Source organism: Callithrix jacchus, chromosome 22 (assembly GCF_049354715.1).
Source record: "Callithrix jacchus isolate 240 chromosome 22, calJac240_pri, whole genome shotgun sequence".
NCBI lineage: Eukaryota > Metazoa > Chordata > Mammalia > Primates > Cebidae > Callithrix > Callithrix jacchus.
Window position 1 is genome coordinate 44,185,396 of NC_133523.1, and position 21,663 is coordinate 44,207,058.

At 56.1% G+C, this 21,663-nt stretch overlaps 1 protein-coding gene across 2 annotated transcripts in view; it reads right to left on the reverse strand.

Annotated features, from left to right (window-relative positions):
• The window catches only part of LRRC4B (leucine rich repeat containing 4B), a 46,177-nt gene that overhangs the window by 15,026 nt on the left and 9,488 nt on the right, over nt 1–21,663 (reverse strand). The window contains exons 1-2 of one of the 2 annotated variants that reach the window (XM_035285918.3): nt 13,824–14,451; nt 11,113–11,444 (exon numbers count right to left, since the gene is read on the reverse strand). In XM_035285918.3, coding sequence (XP_035141809.3) covers nt 11,113–11,409 — 297 coding nt within the window. In that variant the 5' untranslated portion in view covers nt 11,410–11,444; nt 13,824–14,451. Of the gene's footprint in view, nt 1–11,112; nt 11,445–13,823; nt 14,452–21,663 lie in introns of those variants that run through there. The other variant, XM_078359521.1, reaches the window with a different exon arrangement.

Genomic DNA, 21,663 nt, shown 5'->3' on the forward strand with positions numbered 1-21,663 from the left:
GTGGCAGGTGCCTGTAGTCCCAGCTACTCAGGAGGCTGAGGGAGGAGAATTGCTTGAATCCGAGAAGTGGAGGTTGCAGTGAGCTGGGATCATGCCTTTGCCCTCCAGCCTGGGTGACAGAGCCAGACTCAGTCTCAAAAGAAAAAAAAAGAGGATGAGCTCTAGGCAGTGGCACATGGTGTGTGTGGTCCTGTCCCTTCTTGAGCCAAATCTCAAAGAAAAAAAAGAAAGAGGCTGGGCGCGGTGGCTCAAGCCTGTAATCCCAGCACTTTGGGAGGCCGAGGCAGGTAGATCACAAGATCATGAGATCAAGACCATCCTGGCCAACATGGTGAGATCCCATCTCTGCTAAAATACAAAATTAGCTGGGCATGGTGGCGCGTGCCTGTAGTCCCAGCTACTCGGGAGGCTGAGGCAGGAGAATTGCTTGAACCCAGGAGGCGGAGGTTGCAGTGAGCTGTGATTGACCCACTGCACTCCAGACTGGAGCCTGGCGAGAGAGCAAGATTCTGTCTCAAAAAAAAAAAAAAAAAAAAAAGTGCCTGCATCTGAGGCCACCACCAGGTGCCAACTCAAGCTTCAGACCACAGCACCATGGAGCCGCTCTGCCTCTTCCACCTCGGGACTTTCATCCACCGGCTAAGTGGAGAGATGCTCGGCCTGTCTTCTCCAGCACAAAAAGATTTTGAATCTAAAATCAAGCAGGGTAAGAGCCCCAAACTGGAAAGAATCCAAATGCCCACCAGTAGGAAATGGGTAAAAAAAACTGTGGTAGCTTCATCTGACAGAATATTATACAATGACAGAAAAGGAGAGAAGCCGAGGCTGCTCGGAGCATGGACGTGACTCTCAGCAACACTGCAGAGTGAAAGAAGCCACACAACGAGAGGCAGCACGTGGCTCTGACTGCACCAGCAGGAAACCGCCCCTTGCAGTCAGGAGTCGGAGCAGGTGCCTCTGGGAGAAGGGAGAAGAGGAAGGCTCCCTAGCTTCCACCTCCTGCCCCGGGTGGTACTGACATGGTTGTTCTCTCTGACAGTCTTTTGCGCTGGGCTCTTATAGACGGTGTTCTTTTTCTTTTTTTGTTTTTGAGTTGGAGTCATGCTCTGTCACCCGGGCTGCAGTGCAGTGGTGTGATCTCGGCTCACTGCAACCTCCACGTCCCAGGTACAAGCAATTATCCCGCCTAGCTTCCTGAGTAGCTGGGATTACAGGTGTGTGCCACTATGCCCGGCTAATTTTTTTGTATTTTTAGTAGAGAAGGGGTTTCATCAGGTTGTCCAGGCTGGTCTCGAACTCCTGACCTCAGGTGATCTGCCCGCCTCAGCCTCCCAAAGTGCTGGGAATGTAGGCATGAGCCACCGGGCCTAGACTTTTTTTTTTTTTTTTTCCTGAGATGGAGTCTCGCGGTTGCCCAGGCTACAGTGCAGTGGCAGGATCTTGGCTCACTGCAACCTGTGCCTCCTGGGTACAAGCGATTCTCCTGCCTCAGCCTCCCGAGTAGCTGGGATTACAGGTGCTCGCCACCATGCCGGGCTAATTTTTTTTGTATTTTTTAGTAAAGATGGGGTTTCATCAGGTTGTCCAGGCTGGTCTCGAACTCCTGACCTCCGGTGTTCCCCCTGCCCTGGCCTCCCAAAGTGCCGGGATTACAGGCGTGAACCACTGAGCCCGCCAACTGTTCTTTTCTGTAAGTGTGCGGTGCATCATCACGAGAAAAAGTTAAGAAGAAACTGACAACAAATGGAAAATCCTATCGGAAAAGGGTAGAAACTGAGACTCCGAGCAATGACAAGGATTGCCTGGGCCTCAAGATGGCGCTGCTGAGGGAATGAGGACGACAATGCAGCTGGAATGACAGCCGGAGAGGCCACAGACACGAAGGAGCAGCAGCCTGGGAACGGACAGCAGAGGGCGCACTGCTCCCTCCTACCCAGAGGACTTCCTGGCTGCTGGTCCCAGGCCCATGACGGGGGCTGTCCTAGTTGACCTCAAGAGAGGTCAGCTTCTAGATCTGCCCCAGATCCTTCCTCTCACCATTTTCCTTCCTTCCTTCCAACCTTCCAACCTTCCTTCCCTCCCTCCCTCTTTCCCTTCCCTCCCTCCCTCCCTTCCCTCCCTCCTTTCCCTCCCTCCCTTCTTCCCTTTCTCTTTCCCTCTTTCTCTCTTTTGATGAAATCTCTGTGTTGCACAGGCTGGAGTGCAGTGACACAATCTCCGCTCACTGCAACCTCTGCCTCCCGGGTTCAAGTGATTCTCCTGTCTGAGCCTCCTGAGTAGCTGGTACTGCAGGCGCCCACCACCACTCCCAGCTAATTTTTGTATTTTGGGTTGGATAGGGTTTCACCCTGATCCACCCGCCTAGGCCTCCCAAAATGCTGGGATTACAGGCGCGAGCGACCGCGCCCGGCGCTCCCACCATTTTCTTCCTTAGAGGGCTCTAACTGGGTAGAGTCTGTCCAATCCAAAGCTCAATGTTTCATACCCCTGGAGGAATCAGCCGTCTGGAAAATGCAAGCTAGTGAGTAATTTAAAAGCCATTCCTGGTATTCACCTTGGTAATGCATGATAGCAGGGTTTTGGTTTGTTCGATTTGGGTTTTGTTGAGACAGGGTCTCGCTCTGTCCCCTAGGCTGGAGTACAGTGGCACAGTCGCCTTCCACTGCAGCCTCTGCCTCCTGGACTCAAGCCACCTTCCCACCTCAGCCTCTCCGGCATCTGGGACTACAGGTGGGCACCACCACACCTGGCTAGTTTTTGTATTTTTAGTAGAAATGGGGTCTCGCTGTGTTGCCCAGGCTGGTTTCAAACTCCTGAGCTCAAGGGATCTGCCCGCCTTGGCCTCCCAAAGTGCTGGGATTCCAGGCATGAGCCACTGTTGCAGGGTTTGTGTGTGTTGTTTTTGCAACAGAACTACCATCCTGTAGCTGCCCCACTGTGGCTGGCTGGGCCTGGCTTCTCTATGCTGACTCAAAGGCTGGGGCAGACATCTACCTTCTAAGGTACAGAGCAAGCTTATGGGGGCCACAGCTTGCTGGGCGACCTTGGACAAGTCACTCAGAGCCACCTGTGCCTCCATTTCCACATCCATAAGATGGGAGGAGTCATCCCGCTCTCATGGGAATAAATGGGACGCTGTTGGACGAACTGTCCCTTCCCCACTCCAGGTAAATGCTTTGAAATTTTAGTTTCTTTTTCCTCATTTAGGAAAAGGTGAGCAAATTCCAGTATAGATGTTTTTTTTTCTTTCCAGCTTGCCTAGCATTTTATACTTAGTATTTTTAGGGGTTTTCTCTCTTTTTTTTTTGAGATGGAGTCTCACCCTATAGCCCAGGCTGGAGTGCAATGGTAGGATCTCATCTCACTGCAACCTCCGCCTCCCGGGTTCAAATGATTCTCCAGCCTCCTGACTGGCTGGGATTACAGGCGCCTGCCACCACGCCCAGCTAATTTTTGTATTTTTAGTAGAGATGAAGTTTCATGGTGTTGGCCAGGCTGCTCTCACACTCCTGACCTTGTGATCCGCCTGCCTCGGCCTCCCAAAGTGCTGGGATGACAGGCATAAGCCACTGTGCCTGGCCAATACTTAGTATTTTTAAAGTTTAATTTGTTCTGATTATAAAAGTTACAAAATGTCACTGAAGAAACTCTAGAGAATAAAGAAAACATAAAGAGGAAATTAAATATGCCCCGTAAAACTGATGCAAAGAGAAAGACCCTGTTGACATTCCTGTGTGTTTCTTGGTCTTTTAAAATCTATGACTTGAGTTTTAAAAGTGGATCGGAAAGCTCAGTATTATGATTTGAGCGTTTCTCCCTGTCGCCCACTATTCTTTGAAACTCTGTTTTAAGTAGCTACATAATAAGGGGCACAGTGATTCATTTAACCCAGGGGTCCCCAATCCCTGGGCCACAGAGTGGCACTGGTGGGTGGCCTGCTGGGAACGGGCAGCACAGAAGGAGGTGAGCAGCGGGTAAGCGTTCCTGCCTGAGCTCTTTCTCTTGTCAGATCAGTGGCGGCATTAGATTCTCTTTTATTTAAATTACAAAAAAAATTATTTTGAGACAAGAGTCTTGCTCTGTCGCCCAGGCTGGAGCACAGTGGTGCGATCTTGGCTCACTGCAACCTCTGCCTCCTGGGTTCAAGCGATTCTCCTGCCTCGGCCTCCTGAGTAGCTGGGATTACAGGCATCTGCCACCATGTCTGGCTGATCTTTGTATTTTTAGTAGAGACGGGGTTTTGCCATGTTGGCCAGGCTGGTCTTGAACTCCTGACCTCAGGTGATCCACCCACCTCAGCCTCCCAAAATGCTGGGGTTACAGGCGTAAGCCACCACGCCCAGGCAGCATTAGATTCTCATAGGAGCATGCACCCTATCGTGAACTGTGCAGGTGGGGGGTTTAGGTTGCGTGCTCCCTATGAGAATCTAATCCCAATGATCTCCCCTTACCCCCAGGTGGGACCATCTAGTTGCAGGAAAACAAGCTCAGAGCTCCCACTGATTCTACGTTATGGTGAGTAGCGTAATTATTTTATTATATATGGTGATATAATGATAGTGATAGAAATGAAACACACCGTAAGTGAAACACAGCTGAATCCCCCTGGCACCCCAGTCCGTGGAAAAATTGTCTTCCATGAAACCGGTCCCTGGTGGCAACAAGGTTGGGGGCCCCTGACCTAAGCAGCCCCTTGTCAGCAGGAGTTGTGGCTACTTGTAAATGTTGGCTGTCGGGCCATCCTTAAGCACAGCTCTTGGAGCCCCTCTAAAGGTTTTCTTAGGATGGACTGGTTTGCTCTGTAAGCTGGAACCACACTTCCTTGCCATACAACCTCATGGCGGGCCCCAGGAGAGACCCGGGGCCGTCCGCTAAAGGCCTTGGGTGGATTCAGTGGTGCTTTGCTAAATTAAGTACATGCGTATCCTATGGCCTGGCAATTCCCTCTGGGTATATATTCCACAGAAATGAGCATGCAGCCCCAGAGGAGTCCCCAGGGAGGATTTGCATTGGGGCAGCTAGACCCCTCTGGGACGTCCAATCTCATCAGTTGGCAGTGGGGGACTTGGCAGGTGGAGTGGGGCGGGTGCCCATCAGTCCTTCAGCGGTTACAGCCACGGAGTAGACACACACACATGCACACGCGCGCACACACACACACACGCAGCAACGTGAACCACTCTTGGAAACAGGCCGAGTGAAAACAGTGAGACAAAGACAGCGATCTCTAACGCAGCTTCATCTGCAGAAATTAATTTTGTACATGCACACAAAGCAACAATACACATTTTGCAAGCATACACACACACACAAATCCACAGTAAACACATTACGAGGATGGGCTATGGGGAGAAGGGAAGGCGGGGGAACTGGATAAAAGGGAGGGAAGGAAGAAGGAGCCAGTCCGGTGAGGACCACATGCCTGACTGAGGAGGAGCCGGGAGTGGACAGGCCGGGCCCAGCCGAGGTGGTGCAGCTGTCCCCCCGGGCCCTGAGGAGGCTGAGGAGCAGGCCTGCACCTGGTCTTCTCCCAGGGGGCCAGGGCATGTGAGCTGGGGAGAGGCAGTCTCCAGGCCTCTGCCTTAGAAGACATCTCCAGAGGCTCTGGGCTTACAGGCCCCACCAATCTCAGAGAACAGTGGTAGGGTGGGGGGAGGGCTTTGGAAGATTGCTGATTTTTTTTTTTTTGAGATGGAATCTCGCTGTGTCACTCAGGCTGGGGTGCATTGGTGTAATCTTAGCTCACCGCAGCCTCCGCCTCCCAAGTTTAAGCCATTCTCCTGCCTCAGCCTCCCAAGTAGCTGGGACTACAGGCATGTGCCACTACGCCCAGCTAATTTTTGTATTTTTAGTGACGGGGTTTCACCATGTTGGTCAGGCTGGTCTCAAACTCCTGACCTCAGGTGATCACTCACCTCAGCCTCCCACAGTACTGGGATTACAGGTGTAGCCCCCACGCCCGGCCATGACTTTTTCAAAAAACAAACATCCTCTGTCTTCCTATGGGGACCACCTCCTGTCCCCATCATGTGGCAGAAGGACATTTTAACCCTCTCGCCAAAGATGGACGGCAACGTTCTAGCCTCCCGGAGAGAGGCCAGCACCATCACCCCGTGCACTTTTAAGAGTCCCTCAAAGTCCCTGTGAGGTTCTTGCTGCCTGCGCTGTGCCCAGGCCGGGGGCATGTGAGAACAGGTGACAGAAGTCTCTGAGCCACTCCGCAGAGATTACAGCAGGGATTGGCATCAGCTCCCACTGACAGGGCCTCTGCCAGGGACGAGAGCAGGAGCTCGGGAGCTGGCCTCCCATTCACAGGCAGCAGCTGCTGGGCACCTCCTGCGCACCAGGCTCGGCTGGTCCTAGGTGCTGGGGGTCTGGGAGGGAACAGTGCGAAGTCCCTGCTTCATGCAGGTGACAGTGCAGCGGGGGGGCAGATGACAACCAAGGTGGTGGGCCACACGGGAGGCTCTCGAATCTCCAGAATGCAGCCTGTCGCTATCGGTGCTTTAGTGCCAGCCCCTGACGTGTGTGTGTGGGGGAGGGGGTAAGGGCGGAGTTCACGCACACGAGGAAGCCACGCAGAACTCAGGCCATGCTTCTTCATCATCCTTCAGTACCAGGCCCTGACGTGTGTGTGTGTGTGTGTGTGTGTGTGTGTAAGGGAGAACTTCACGCACATAAGGGAGCCATGCAGAACTCAGAGCCTTGCTTCTCTCCCTCAGACCTGGAAACTCTGCTTCTAGGAATTTATCCCAAGGGCTGAGTCCAGAACATTAGAAAGGATGAGCCAACGGATGTCCCCCAGCGTTGTTCATATCAACTCAGAAACTGGGAATAAGGAGGCCACGTGCTGTCGCTCACGCCTGTAATCCCAGCACTTTGGGAGGCTGAGGTGGGCGGATCCCTTGAGGCCAGGAGTTCAAGACCAGCCAGGCCAATATGGTGAAATCCTGTCTCTACTAAAAAATACAAAAATTAGTTGGGCGTGCTGGTGGGCACCTATAATCCCAGGTACTCAGAAGGCTGAAGCAGGAAAATCGCTTGAACCCGGGAGGCAGAGGTTGCAGTGAGCCAAGATCGCACCACTGTACTCCAGCCAGGGGGACAGAGCAAGATTTGGTCAAAAAGAAAAGAAGCCAGGCATGGTGGCTCACACCAGTAATCCCAGCAGCACTTTGGGAGGCCAAGGTGGGCAGATCACCTGAGGTCAGGAGTTCCAGACTAGCCTGGCTAACATGGTGAAACCCCGTTTCTGCTAAAAATATAAAAAATTAGTCAGGTGTGGTGGCACGCGCCTGTAATCCCAGCTACTTGGGCGGCTGAGGCAGGAGAATCGCTTAAACCCGGGAGGTGGAGGTTGCATTGAGCCAAGATTGCACCACTGCACTCCAGCTTGGGCAACAACAACAAAACCCTGTCTAAAAAAAATTTAAAAAAGCAAAAAATCCATTTACAAATCAGCAGCAATTGTGCAATGTGGTGGGGAGGGTGTCTGAATGCAGAGACACTGAAGCAAAGGGGAGCCACGTGTGGCTGTGGGTCATAGCTGGGTTCTGTCCTCCTGTTTTTTACTTAGGTGTATTTTCTAGTTTCTCTCAATTAATTTGTATTTATTCTGTAAGAAGTAATTAAAAATACACTTATGGCTGTGTGCGGTTGGTTATACCTGTAATCCCAGCACTTTGGGAGGCCAAAATGGGCAAATTGCTTTGGGTCCAGGATTTCAAGACCAGCCTGGGAAACATAGTGAGACTCTGTCTTCATAACAAAAAAAAAAAAAATTGGCTGGGTGTGGTGGAGTCCCCCGGTAGTCCCAGCTACTCTGGAGGCTGAGGCAGGAGGATCACTTGAGCCCGGGAGGTTGAGGCTGCAGTGAGCCATGATCGCCCCACTGCACTTCAGCCTGAGTGACAGAGTGAGACCCTGTCTCTAAGAATGAAACCATTTACACAGACACAGGAAAGAGCCAGGAAGGTGTTAAAACAAAATGTGAATAGTAGTTATTTACATCTGGTGATGGACGAGGGTGATTTTTTCATTTTTTAATTTGGATAACTAAAAAGTTATTACTTTCTTTTTGTTTTTCTGAGACAAGGTCACTCTGTTGCCCAGGATAGAGTGCAGTGGCAAAATCTCAGCTCACTGCAACCTCTGCCTCCCAGACTCAAGCGCTTCTCGCACCTCAGCCCTCTGAGAAGCTGGGACCACAGGTGCATGCCACCACACCTGGCTAATTGTTGTATTTTTAGTGGAGATGCGGATTCGCCGAGTGACTCAGGCTGGTCTCAAACTCCTGGGCTCAAGCAATTTACCTGCCTCAGTCTCCCAAATCATGGGATTACAGGCATGAGTCACTGTGCCAGGCTAAAAGTGATTACTTTTTAAAGAGCCTCTGGGCCGGGCGTGGTGTCTAACGCCTGTGATCCCAGAACTTTGGGAGGCTGAGGTGGGTGGATCACATGAGGTCAGGAGTTCAAGACCAGCCTGGCCAACATGGTGAAACTCCATCTCTACTAAAAATATAAAAATTGGCTGGGCCTGGTGGTGGATGCCTGTAATCCCAGCTACTTGGGAGGCTGAGGCGGGAGAATGGCTTGAGCCTGGGAGGCGGAGGTTGCAATGGGCCATGATCGTGCCACTGCACTCCAGCTTGGGAGACACAGTGAGACTCTGCCTCAAAAATAAATAAATAAACAAAATCATGAAGAGCCTGGGATTCCCCTCGATGTGGTCCACACCTCTTGCTGTGTGGGATGTGTCCGCTGAGGGAGGTCAAGGCTACTAAGCGAACACTCACAAGCATCCACTCTCCTGGACTGAACGAACACACCCTCCACCCTCCTCTCTGGAGAGGGTGCAAGAACCCCCGGTGGGGGCGATGAGAAATGGAAGATGCTTTTGACCCTTTGATGGCACCCACCCTGGTGTGTGCTTTACCATGTGCATGATATACACAGGGAGCCGGCCTGTGCATGACTTATCATAAATGAATGCACATCTGCTGGTGGCGTTCAGCACACGTTTGTGTGGTACTGAGCTCCCCGGAGAGAAACGGGTCCAGGTTTTATGACGGGGACGTTGCCCCGGCCTGGGGCTGCTGGCGAGCGGTGTGGGCACCTCCCTGACATTCCTGTGTCTATGTAAATGGTTGCTGCTCACTGCAGCCTCTCCCTGGCCATGTCTCTAAGACACATTTCCCTGGCGTGACATCCCATCCATTTGCTCCTTCTCCTCGTTTCTTGCCCACGAGGATGTGAGCTGCCCGGGGCCAGGGCTGGGCTTTGCCTGGCTGGGACACCACCCAGGACAGGGCTTGGCACAGAGCCAGTGCTGCTGGTGTCTGTTGAACATCACATATGTAAGTGGGTGAAGGATGGAGCACAGGGAAGTGGGTAGGTGCATGGCAGCTGCCCAGTGCAGAACGTCACCTGCTTAAGGGGGACGTGTACGGATCAGTGGGGGCTGCAGCTGGGGAGATGCAAGGCAGACTCCAAGCACACTAGCAGAAATGGGAGCCTGTGAGAGGTGGGCCTGGACGAAGGAAAAGGCCCTGCAGGAGCAGGGGGCAGTGATGCGACCAGGCCTCTGGTGTTTCTGGACCCCTTCACTGGCCCTTGCCCCACAGCCACCCAGGAATCTGGCTCTCAGGATGGTCATTTGGGAGTGGCCAAGTCCTCTCACCCCTTTCTAGGGACAGACCAGGAAGAAGAGCAGCCGCCCTTCTTTTTTTTCTGAGACAGAGTTTCGCCCAGGCTAGAGTGCAATGGTGCAATCTTGGCTCACTGCAACCTCTGCTTCCTGGGTTAAAGCAATTCTCCTGCCTCAGCCTCCCAAGTAGCTGGGATTACAGACATGTGCCACCATACCTGGCTAATTTTTGTTTTTTAGTAGAGATGAGGTTTCTCCATGTTGGTCAGGCTGGTCTCAAACTCCCGACCTCAGGTGATCTGCCCACCTCGGCCTCCCAAAGTGCTGGGATTACAGGTGTGAGCCACCGTGTCGTCACAGCCGGCCTTCTTAGAGGAGCAGTTGGATCTGGAGGATTAGATCTGGCGGGGCTGGGACCTCTGGCACGGGCATCCTCTTCTCTCCCAGCTTTAGAGCTGGGGCAGCAGGAGGCTTGCTTGGAGGCAAGGGTTGGACCAAATCAACCTGGGGTGATGATCCCCCCTGGGAATCACTGGCAATGCCTGGAGACATTTTTGGAACTGGGCGTGGGGTGCTACTGGCATCTAGTGGCCAGAAATGCTGCGAAACATCCTACAGCGCACAGGACAGAGTCCCCCACCCTGCCCCGCAAAGGATGATCCGGCCCCAAGTGTCCATAGGGCAGAGGTTGGGAAGCCCCGCTTCCTAATAGCACAGCTGTGTCCCCCAGCCCTCGCTTACAGCCTATCATAACCACAGTCATCATTAATCACATGGCAGCTGCTGCATCCTGAGCACCAGCCACAGGCTGCCATGACGCCAGGCACCAGAGCGTTCTCAGCCTCTCTGCTCTCCAATTCTCACACCAGCTCCATGACACCAGCGGGGATGCAAACCCGCACTGCCTGCTCAACGACCACGGAAACGCCTCCTGTCCTCTGACTGCTCGCCGGGTGCCGGCACCCAGGCTAAAGCCCTGACAAGTACAAGACCCATCAGCCCTCACAGCAACGCCTCAATGCAGGGGCTTGCATCGCCCCTGTGTTTCAGATGAAGAAACTGAGGCTCAGAATCATGCCTTCACCTTCCCAAGGCCGCGCGAGGGTGTGGTGGTGCAGAGGGCACAGAGGTGCCCGTGGAAGGGTTGTTCTCCACAGATCAGTGACTCCAGGGTTTTGCCTAGGCCGACCTGCCTGTTCCGTGCTGGGGGCCTGGGCAGGTGGCCTGCACTTGGGCCCCAACACAGTGGCTGGGAGACAGGGAGGACCGTGCCCACAAAGCCCAGACAGCCTCCCCCGGCCCTCGGGATGGAGAAGATGCTGACCTGCAGACCACATCCACAGGTGTCGGAGAAGGGGATGAGCCGGTGTGGCAGGCCCAGAAGGGACATGATGGGCTACATCTGCGCACATCCCCAGTCTGCCCCCCCCACTTGGTCCCCCTCCACCCGCTGGCCCTGAGTACCTGGATGCCGTTCTCCTGCAGGTTCAGGTACCGCGTGTTGACTGGGATGCTGGCCGGGACCTCAGCCAGCTCTCTCCGTGTGCAGATAACCCGACTGGCCTGGTTGCTGCAGGAGCAGGCCTCAGGGCAGGAGGTGGCTGGTGGGGAGCCCCCTGCGGCGGCAGACGTCACGGCCACTCCACCTCCACCGGCCCCCAGGGGTGGGGAGAAGAGCCAGAGGAAGAGCAGTGCCCTGTGGGGCCAGGACATCCTACCAGGCGGCAGCGGGGGGCACGGGGAGCCGCGGGCACGCGCCATCCTCAATGTTCATGCTCCGCGTGGACACTGGGGGGCTGTGGGCAGGGGAGAGAGGGGAGAGACTCGGTGAGGGACAGGAGCCCATGCGGCCTGGGTGCTGGCCAACACACGGGCAGCCCCAGCGCCACCTCCCTGCCCCATTGCCCAGGACCGAAGGGGTAGGGAGGCAGACAGCCGTGGAGGGACCCACCCAACAGGCTGGGGCAGGCTCAGGGAAGCGCTGCCCGTCCTGCCCTGCACTGGCTCATTACTCCATGCTGACAAGACTCTACACCCATTTTGCAGCAGGGGAAACTGAGGCTGGGGGAGAGTAAGTGCCTGCCCAAGGTCACTTGGCCAGGAAGTGCAGAAGTCGTCCAGATTCAAAACCTGGCTCTTTGCATGATTTCAAAAGGGCAGATACATCAGTCGAGTAAGAGAGAGACAGACAAGGCAAGGGGGCAGAAATGGGGAGAGCGAGCCAGGCCGAGAGGACCTTGCTCCCATCCCAACACCCACCTGGTCCCCTCGCCACCTGCATGACATCCTGGGAGGTGGGTCCCAGCCTCCTCTCCCTTTCACTCCCCCACCTTCTCCTTCTCCCCCTCCCAGGAATGTCAATGGAGAGCCATGTTCCCCCACCGGCTGCGCCCTCAGCTAGCCTGACAGACCCTCCGCTGCACACCCTCCTGTCACTGCCCACCCCGTCCAGGTCCTGTGGGGGCCTCACAGCAGCTTCAGAGACTTGAGTCAGACTCAGGGAGAACCTGAGGGACAGAGAGCTGAGGTGGCAGCCGAGGCAGCCATGGAGGTGACAGGTACAGGCAGGTGAGGGCGGGCTGGGAGGCAGCAGGCTGAGGAGGGAGGAGACTGGAGCTTGTGGGTGAGGGTGGCTGGGGACCTAGGGGGTGGCACAAACTGAGAGGCCACCAGCTGCACTCCCTCTTTTGCCCGGAGACTGTGGGTGCTCCAGGCAGAGGCAGCCCCAGTGGGACTCGTGCCAGCTGGTGCCGCAGGATGGAGATTGGCTCTCGGGGAGGGGATGGGGAAGGGAAGTGGGTCTAGGAATCTAAGCGGGTTCTGGGGGTGGAGTGGACTGTGGGGAGTCGGGTCCTCTGGGAAGTCACGCTGCACCTCCCCAATCTTTCCTGCCCCCCCATTTCCATAGAACCAGAGAAGGAAAGGAGATGAGCCAGTCACAGCAGCAGCAATACCAGTAATAATACTCGCGCCAGAATACCGGGTGAGCCCCACAATGCAGCAAACTCTATGATTGTCTCACCGAAGCCTCACAATGACTGTGGGAGGGAGCTGTTAGGATACCCAATTTGCAGATGGGGACACTGAGGCACTGCGAGGGAAGATGGCCTATGCAAGGACACAGAGCAGGCCGGCCGGGAGGGTGCAGAGGGGATACTCTGGCCCTGGGTCTACCCTCCAGCTCCCAACCCTCCCTTGCATGCAGCATCTCTGAGTACACACAAATACACCCACGCCAGTGGGCTCTGCCCCAGCATAGGCAAACCCCAAACTGTCCCCCAGAGGCCTGGGGGGGAGCAGGTCACACAAACAGGCACACCAACTGGCTCACACACTCGGCATGGACAGGGCACGCCCTCTCACGGTGGCCTCTCAGCCCCCACCCCCACAGGCCAACCCCCAGGCACATGGCTGTGTGCACACACACAGTCACTCCCTCCTTCTGCAGTTTCCAAGACCATTTTAACCCAGATAAAAATGTGTGTGCATACGTCTGTGTATCTGAGTGCGTGTGTGAGAGCAAAGGCTAGACAGAGACACAGAGACAGACAGAGACACACAGAGACAGAGGCAGAGACAGAGAGACAGAAAGACACAGAGAGAGAGAGACACAGAGACAGAGAGACACAGAGACAGAGGCAGAGAGAGGGGGAAGAGGGGTCAGGGAGAGAAAGAAGAGGGAAGAGAGGAAGGTTGATTCTGTGTCTTTCCCCCGTGCCTCCCTGCCTCCCCCCCGCCGCTAGTTTTTCTATTGGAGGGCTGGGGACATGATCTGTGATCTGTGTCTGACTGTGAGTGTGGTGAGGGTCTTCGTTCTCCTGAATGGGAGGTTGAGGCCAGTCTTTATCCTGGGTCTGAGGCCCCCACCTCTTAAGACCCTATGACCACCCAGTCCACACGCTCTTAGCCAAGGGACTGGCCCAAGGTGTGGGGCCAGGATTTGAGGCTAGGGCCCCCACCAGGCCCGTGGGAACCCACGGCACCCACCCTGGCCTCCAGGCCTGCCTCCGCTGAGTCTACCTCCGCATCTGTCCCCAGTTCTCCCGCTGCCAGCCCGCATCCCCCCACCCCCATCTCGGCTTCTGCAGCGACTCAGCTTCCCTCCTCTTTCCCCCCTCGCCCTCCGCCATCGCCCGTCCTTGTCTCCCCCCCACCCCATGGTGGGAGACACTCACCCTGGTGGCTTGGCTTCCGTTGGGCCTCTCCCTGCGCCCAGGCCCCCCCCTCCACATGCCTCCAGCCAGCCGGGGTCTCTGCCTCCCCAGTTCTCCAGGGCTTCCCGTTGAGATGGTGTTGGGGGGGCGCAGGGGCTTCTTGGGTCTCCCTGCGCCCCCCCACTGGCCTGCCGCCCTTCCCACCCCTGGGGGGAGGCTGTCCTTTGGCCACTGCAGCAGTCCTCTCCTCCCCTCCCCGCTCGCCTCCTCCGATCTCCTTCCACCCCCTCTCCCACCTCTACCTCGACTCTCCCCCCACCGGCAGCCTCCTTTCTCTCCACCCACCGACCCCAGCCCCCCCAGCCCCCTCTTCTCTCTCCCTGCCCCTCTCAGTCCTCCCCTTCCACTTCTGGTCCCTGTCCACCTCCTTTGGCCTCAACCCCCTCAGGAGCCTCCCCCCTCACAATCTCGCCTCCCTCGGGACCCCCAGGCCCCTTCTCTCCTTCTCCTCCATCTATTCCTCCCTCTTGCTCTCTCCTTGTCGCCCTCTCATCGGCCCCGAGCCTGTCTCAGTCAGGGTGTCTGTCCATCCGTCTGTCTTGGTCCCTTTCTCCCCGCTCTGTCTGTCTCTCTCTTTCTCCGCGATTACAATTTCTAGTCACACGGCAGTGCAGAGCCAAGCTGTGCCTCAGCTCCCTCCCTCCCCAGCCCTCCCTCCTTCTTTCTCTCCTTCTGAACGGGGAGGGCACCTCTCCTCCCTCCTCCTTGGCCTCCCTTCCCTGCACTGTCAGGGGGGAGGCCTCCCCCTCCCCCGCTAATCAAAGGCTCCGTTATCTAATTAACCCATTGGTTCTGGGCAGCCGAGAAGGCAGCCGAGGAAGGTCGGGGGAAGCGGGGGAGGAAGGTTGCCGGCTGGGCTGCCCAAGGAAGGGGGGTGGTTGGGCCGTGCCAAGCTGGAGCCTCGTGGCACACAGACTGCCTCCTCGGATGCATGACCAGGCCCAGCCACCACTGACCCCCTGCCCCCACCAACAGCCAAAACAACCCCTCGTGCATCGCACCCCCATCGGGCCTAGGCACACAATCTTGCCCAGGATTTTCATGCAGATGCCCCATACCCCAGGAACTCCCTCGAACCCCCACCACGCCTCAAAGCCTTTACTCCAACCCCCACACCTGATATACCAGCACCGTCAGCCTGTCCCGCAGCTCAGGGCCAGACCCTCTTCATACCACAAAGACTCCCACCCCCAGAGGCACCCCTCTTCTTTGGACCTTAGCCAGATCCTCACCCCCGACACACTTCTACAAAATCGTCAGGGCAGCCACCTTCATTCATTCGATGTGTCCATCCATCCACCCATCCATCTGTCCACCATCCATCCATCCACCCATCCATCTGTCCATCCGTCCGTCCAGCCAACAAATGTCTACCCAGTCTCTGCTATGTGCCAGACACTGGCCCAGGACCCCCAGGGGCCACAAAAGGCACATCCCGAGAGTGGTGCACACTGCTGAGCGCCGTGAGGCCTGGGTTGGAGTCCTGACTCTGCTGCCACTTCCCGGGTACCCTCAGGCCAGTGGCTGCAGTTCCCTCCGCTGTGAAACAGGGATACTGAGAGTCTCTGCCTCCTAGGGCCGCTGGGGGGATTAAATCGCCAAATCCTTGTAAAGCGTTCTGTCTTCACAACATATGCGGAATCAGACCCTGGAATCAGAGGATCTTTCTCTCCACCCCCAGGGTAATTCCCTGGCCTGGCTCCCATCCCCCTCTCCCGGATCCTCCCCCATCTCCCCACTTCTACCCTCACCCCCACTCCCTGTCCATTCCCCACGGGTAGCAGGCAGCAAGAGGGACCCTGTCAACATCCCACCGACCCTGCCCTGCCTCTGCTCCACAGTCCCCCATGGCTCCTATCCCACTCAGAGCAGAGGTGAGGACTTCAACTCAGTTATCAGGCCCCCACTCCCCAGCCCAGCATCATCTCTGACCTCATTGCCTGCCTCCTCCCCTGCTAGTCTGTTTCCAGAACAGGCCGTGCACACCCCGGCCCCAGGGCCTTTGCACCTGCTCTTCCCTCTGCCTGAAGCCTCTTCGCTGGTCATCCACAGGCTCTCACCCTGTTCTCTATCAGGTCTGTGCTCCAATGTTATCTTCTCAGTGAGGTTGTCCTGACCACCCCGCATCAGACAGCACCCCCATCCCCCCTCCAGAACCTTCTCTGTCTTATGTTTCTCCGTGACATTTATCAGTGTGTGAGCTTTTATATGCCCATGTGCTTGGATGTGAGTTTCCTAAGGCCAGTCACTTTGTTATGGATTCCCAGGACCCACAACAGTGCCGGGCACATGGCAGTTGCTCACAGAACACTGGGTGCAGGATGGATGGGTGTGTTATCATCGCTGGGGGTCTATTTCCTCCCACGCTCACACAACACCCCCACTCAGCCCAGGCCACACTGCAATAGCTGCACATTCAGGCTCCCAGCCCTGGACACCCTTGGTCCCCAGCTCCCCTTCCAACCTAGGAGGGCTGCTGGCGGAGGCGGCATAGCTTTTTTTTTTTTTTGAGACAGAGTCTCACTCTGTTGCCCAGGCTGGAGTGCAGTGGCACAATCTCAGCTCACTGCAACCTCTGCCTCCTGGGTTCAAGCAATTCCCCTGCCTCAGCCTCTTGAGTAGCTGGGTCTACAGGTGCCCACCACCATGCCCGGCCAATTTTTATATTTTTTAGTAGAGACGGGGTTTCACCATGTGGGCCAGTCTGGTCTTGAACTCCTAACCTTCAGTGATCTGCCTGCCTCGGCCTCCTAAAGTGCTGGGATTATGGGTGTGCACCATCGGGCCTGGCTAGTTTTTGTATGTTTGGTAGAGACGGGGTTTCACCGTGTTGTCCAGGCTGGTCTCGAACTCCTGACCTCCAGTGATCCGACTGCCTCGGCCTCCCAAAGTGCTGGGATGACAGACGGGAGCCACCACACCTGGCCGAGGAAGCACATCTACATGCCGTGATGCAGCTGTCGTCAGCTGGACACCAGTGTCCCAGGTCACCCTCCATGCCCCAGCAGCACCTGGATGGCTAAGTCCTAGATACTACACCTCAGGTTCCAAACAGGAGGTCCCCAGCACAGCTCTGTGCACCCAGAGGAAAGCTACCACTTTGCCCAAGCCTTAGATACCCACTTGTGTGAACTACGCTCCTGGATACAGCCACACACCGAGGGGCACCTGGCCCCAGCCGTCCCCAGATAGAGCTCTCTGACCTGGATAACAGGAATGCCGGCTAACCTCATTCCCACAGCCAGGCATGCCGCATGCATCTGACTCGTGTGAACTCAGCGAATAATGACACCACCAAAGGTGGTAATGTCCAGCGCACACCTGGCACAGACTGGTACTGTCCTGGGAGCTTTACTTGCATTAAGCCCACAGTTTGCCCATCAACCCTCTGAGAGAAGAGCGCTATTCCACCCATTTCACCTCTAGGAAAGCTGAGGCGCGCAGAGGTACTGTTAGTTGATGAAGGCGAAGCACACAGCTAGGAAGTGGCTCCTCCCAGGTCAGCCTCACCAGAATCCAGGGGCCCCAAAGACCCCCAAGATTGGCCTGATGACAGCCACAATTCCCACAGAGGTTGCCTGTGTGCGGGGTGGGCACAGGCAAGGCCACAGCAGCTGAACAGCCATCGTTCCTCCACCCCTGCAGTCACCCGCACTGCACAGGACATGGCACGCCTGACACCCCACCATGGCTTCACGCCCTGTTAGTGGGAACTCCATGGCCTGTCCCCTGCCCCCATGCACCCCTAGTAGTGATGGGAAATACTGATTACACGTGGGTGCCATGTTCTCCACTCCTCAAGCTGCTGGCTTCTCCCCATGGCCCTGGGAGGGACGGATGGTTCTTGTGCCCATTTTACAGATGCAGAAGGAGATTCGGAGGCGGGCAGCACTTGCTGAAGGTTACATGGCCCTCAAGCAGCACGGCCAGATTGGAACCCCAAGCCCAGAACTTGGCCAGGTCACCATGGCTGCGTCTTCCACCCCAGGTGCCCCGGGGAGCCGGGACCCATCACAAAGGTACACCTGTTCTCCCTAACCTGGTACAAGGAACAAACCAGAGATGCAGACACAGGAGGCCCCCAAAGAGGAGAAGAGGAGCAGAGACTGGCAGAGTCACAAGCATACAAGGGGGCATGAGAGGGGCAGGACAGGAGGCCCCGAGATGGAGCTGAGATCCTGGGGAAGCAGAGGCTGGGAGGGCTTGAGCACTCGAGGTATGAGGCTGAGTCCTCACCGGCATCGCCTCGCCATCCTCCCCAGTCCCAGCTCTTCGAGATCTCGGGCAGTGTGCCTGGGAGGATTCAGGCAGATGGCAGATCGGAAACTCGGGGACCCAGGGGAGGCGGGGTGAGGAGAAATGGGAGGCAGGGAACGTTCCTGTCAGGCACATTCAGTTTTTTGGGGGGTAAATTCAGAAGGCCAGAGGGAAGATAGCAAATACTACCATTGCAGCAAACAGCATGGAGGTTAGAGCTAGAGAAGAACTTCCCGACTGTGAGGGGCTGGGGCGGAAGTGGAACCTGGAGCCCAGGGGGTGGAGAGGCATTGAACCCGGGGAGGGATGGGCACTTCTGTCTCTGAAAGAAGTTCCTGGTTCTATATGAGAGACCTGGGTTCAGGGGGAGGCGACAGGCAGCTCGGGCGTCAAGGATGGATGAGACTTCCGGCATGTGTTTCTCTGAGCCAATCCATGTCCTGAATGCTTTGAAAATGAAAGCAGCCCCACAGCCCCAAGAATTGTCAGGCCCTTAAGTTTTCAGATAGGAGAACCTTAGGGAAAGGGCAGTCCAGGTCCCTGAGGAAGCAGGGCTGGGGGCTTGGGATCGGCCAGTGAAGTGGGGGTGGAGTTGGGGTGGGAGTGAGGTGCCACGGGAGGAGGAGAAGTGGTGACTTATTTGGAGGGGGAGAGGAGGGACTGTTCTTTCCCTTGCAGCCACTCCGGCCTCCCCCAGGCTCCACCCACCCACCAGGCACCTCCCACCCAGGCTCCTCCCACCCACACCAAGCCCCTGACCCTCGAGGGGACTTTGTCCCTGCTGTGCAGTCTGCCAGGGGTGCTCTTCCTGGGGTCTGGGAGGCGCAGCGTTCCCAAGACACCTCCAGGACATCTTTGAGCTCCCCCTGCCATCCCTATCCCTTGCACTTCTTCACAGCTCGCCACAGCCACCCAGCACCTGATGCTGGGTGCTTTGTTCCTGCATTCATTGCCTGGCTTCCTGCTAGGAGGGGAGCTGCTGAGGGCTTCGCCGGGGTGTTCACGGCTGCATCCCCAGGGCCTGCCACCGTGCCGGCCCCTCCAAGCCTCAGTATTTGCAGCAGGAACGAGCGAGCCAGCTCCCCCTACCGGCAGGTCCTCTGCTGGCACCCGATGCAAAGAGGTTGTCTCTAGGGAGGCAGGTGTGGGGGTGGGGGTGAGCCGCCTAAGTGAGAGGGTGGGCCCCAGAATGTCCAGGAGGGAAGCCCGGAGGAGGCGATGTCAAGCTGTGACAGAGGCCATGGCGATGGGCCCGGGGGCCTCCTTCCTCCCACACCGGGCTGTGACAACCGAGGGGCAGGCTCAGCTCTGGGGGGTGAAGGGCCCCTCTGAGTGGACTGGAGGGAGGCGGCTGGAGGCCAGGGAGGAGCCGGGCCAGGGATCCGAGGGTAGAGGATGAGGCCATGGCTGGAGCCACAGAGATGAAGAGGAAGGAATGAGTGAACAGATAAAGCAAATTTGTAAAAGTGGCAGAACCTGGGGGCGGTGTAGGAGGTGAGGGAGAGGGAGGAGCCAGGCCCTTCTTAGGGATCTGGGGTCAAATTCCAAAAACCAGAAGAGGACGGAAGCTGTTAGGGGGAGAAGAGAATGCAACGGTCCCTGCCATATGCCCCCAGCCCCAGTCTCCACTCTGGTCACACCCACAGTGCCCAGGGGAGCAGGGCCCACCTGGCTCCCGTCCAGTTCCCGGCTGTGCGACCTTGGGTGAGTGAGCTGCTCCCTCTCTGATGACGCTGCACAGGGCTGTGGCAAGGGGGACCAAGTAGGGCCTGGCACACAGCCAGTGACCAACAAGTGAGATGTGGGACTCGGAGCCTGGCTGGCCACTGGGAAAAGGAGAAACCGGGGCTCCGACCCCCTGGTGCTGCCAATTTTCTGCTAGGAGCAATACCCTGCGGTCACTTGTTTCCTGGTCCCAGAAGTTTCCTTGTCGGAGAAATGGGAATTAACAGCAGGTTCCAGAAGACAGAGGGCTGGGAGGACTGGGGGTGGGGGGACCCAGGAAGGGTTGAGGTGGGCTATTTATTTCCCAGCCAATGGAGGACTACAGTTGACCCTTGAATGACAGGGGTTTGAACCATGTGGTCCACTTATACGTGGACTTTCTCCCACCTCTGCTACTCCTGAGACAGCAAGACAACGCCCCACTCCCCCCGCACTCCTCCTCACAGCCCATTCAATGTGAAGACGATCGGGGGAGCCCTTTACGATGATCTACTCCACTTAGTGGATAGTAAATGTACTTTCTCTTCCTCAGCATTTTCTTAATAGCATTTTCTTTTCTCTAGCTCACTTTATTGTAAGAATTCAGGCTAGAATACATTTAACATACAAAATGTGTTAACTGACTGTTTACGTAGGGTGTCCAGTCAACAGCACACTATTAGTAGTTACGTTTTTGAGGAGTCAAAATTTATATGCAGATTTTCAACTGCACAGGGGGCCGGTGCTCCTGACCCCAAGTTGGCCAAGGGGCAACTGTATACATAGATATGTGCACACACACATACATAAATTTCTACTGGAGTGCAGTGGCGTGATCTCAGCTCACTACAGCCTCAACCTTCCAGGTCCACGTGATCCTCCCACCTCAGCCTCCTGAGTAGCCAACTACAGGCGTGCACCACTACACCTGGCTAATTTCTTTCTTTTTTCTTTTGAGATGGAGTCTCGCTCTGTCACCAGACTGGAATGCCGTGGTGCAATCTCGGCTCACTGCAGCCTCCGCTTCCCGAGGTTCAAGTGATTCTCCGGTCTCAGCCTGAGTAGCTGGGACCACAGGCACGCACCACCACAGCCAGCTCATTTTTATATTTTTAGTAGAGACAGGGTTTCACCATGTTGGCCAGGATGGTCTCAATCTCTTGACCTTGTGATCTGCCCTCCTCAGCCTCCCAAAGTGCTGGGATTACAGGCGTGAGCCACCACGCCCGGCCAATCTTTTTGTATTTTTGTGGAGATGGGCTTTTGCCATGTTGCCCAGGCTCAAATAATCCTCCTGTCTCAGCCTCCCAACGTGCTGGATTCTAAGCGTGAGCCACAGCACCCAGCTGTATTTCCACATTTCAGTGCATCACCATCCAACAGAACTCTCTGCAATGATGTGAATGTTCTATCTATGCTGTCCAACATTGGCAGCCACCGGCCACATGAGGCTATGGAGCATGTGACATGAGCCAAGCATGAACAGGGGCTGAATTCTCCATTTGGCTTGACGTGACCATCGGTGCTCATGCGTGGTGGTGGCTGCAGTGGCTACTGTATGGGACAGCGTGGATCTAACCCCTGATCCTGCTTGGAGCTGCTTCTGCCTGAGTCCCGAAGTGCTGCTCTGTCTGCTTCTTGCCCAGCAACCTCAAGGGCTCTTACAGGACACATGTAGAAGCCAGGGAGGTCACAGCCAGAGAAACAGAGCATTACTGAGAGTGTGAGGCCCAAGTGCCTGGCCAGCTCTGCCTCGGTTGCCTGTGCCAGGCCTGCGCTGTGGGAGCTGCCTGCAAGAGCTCATTGAGTCCCTGCCAGGGGCCCACGGTGAGAGCTGCTG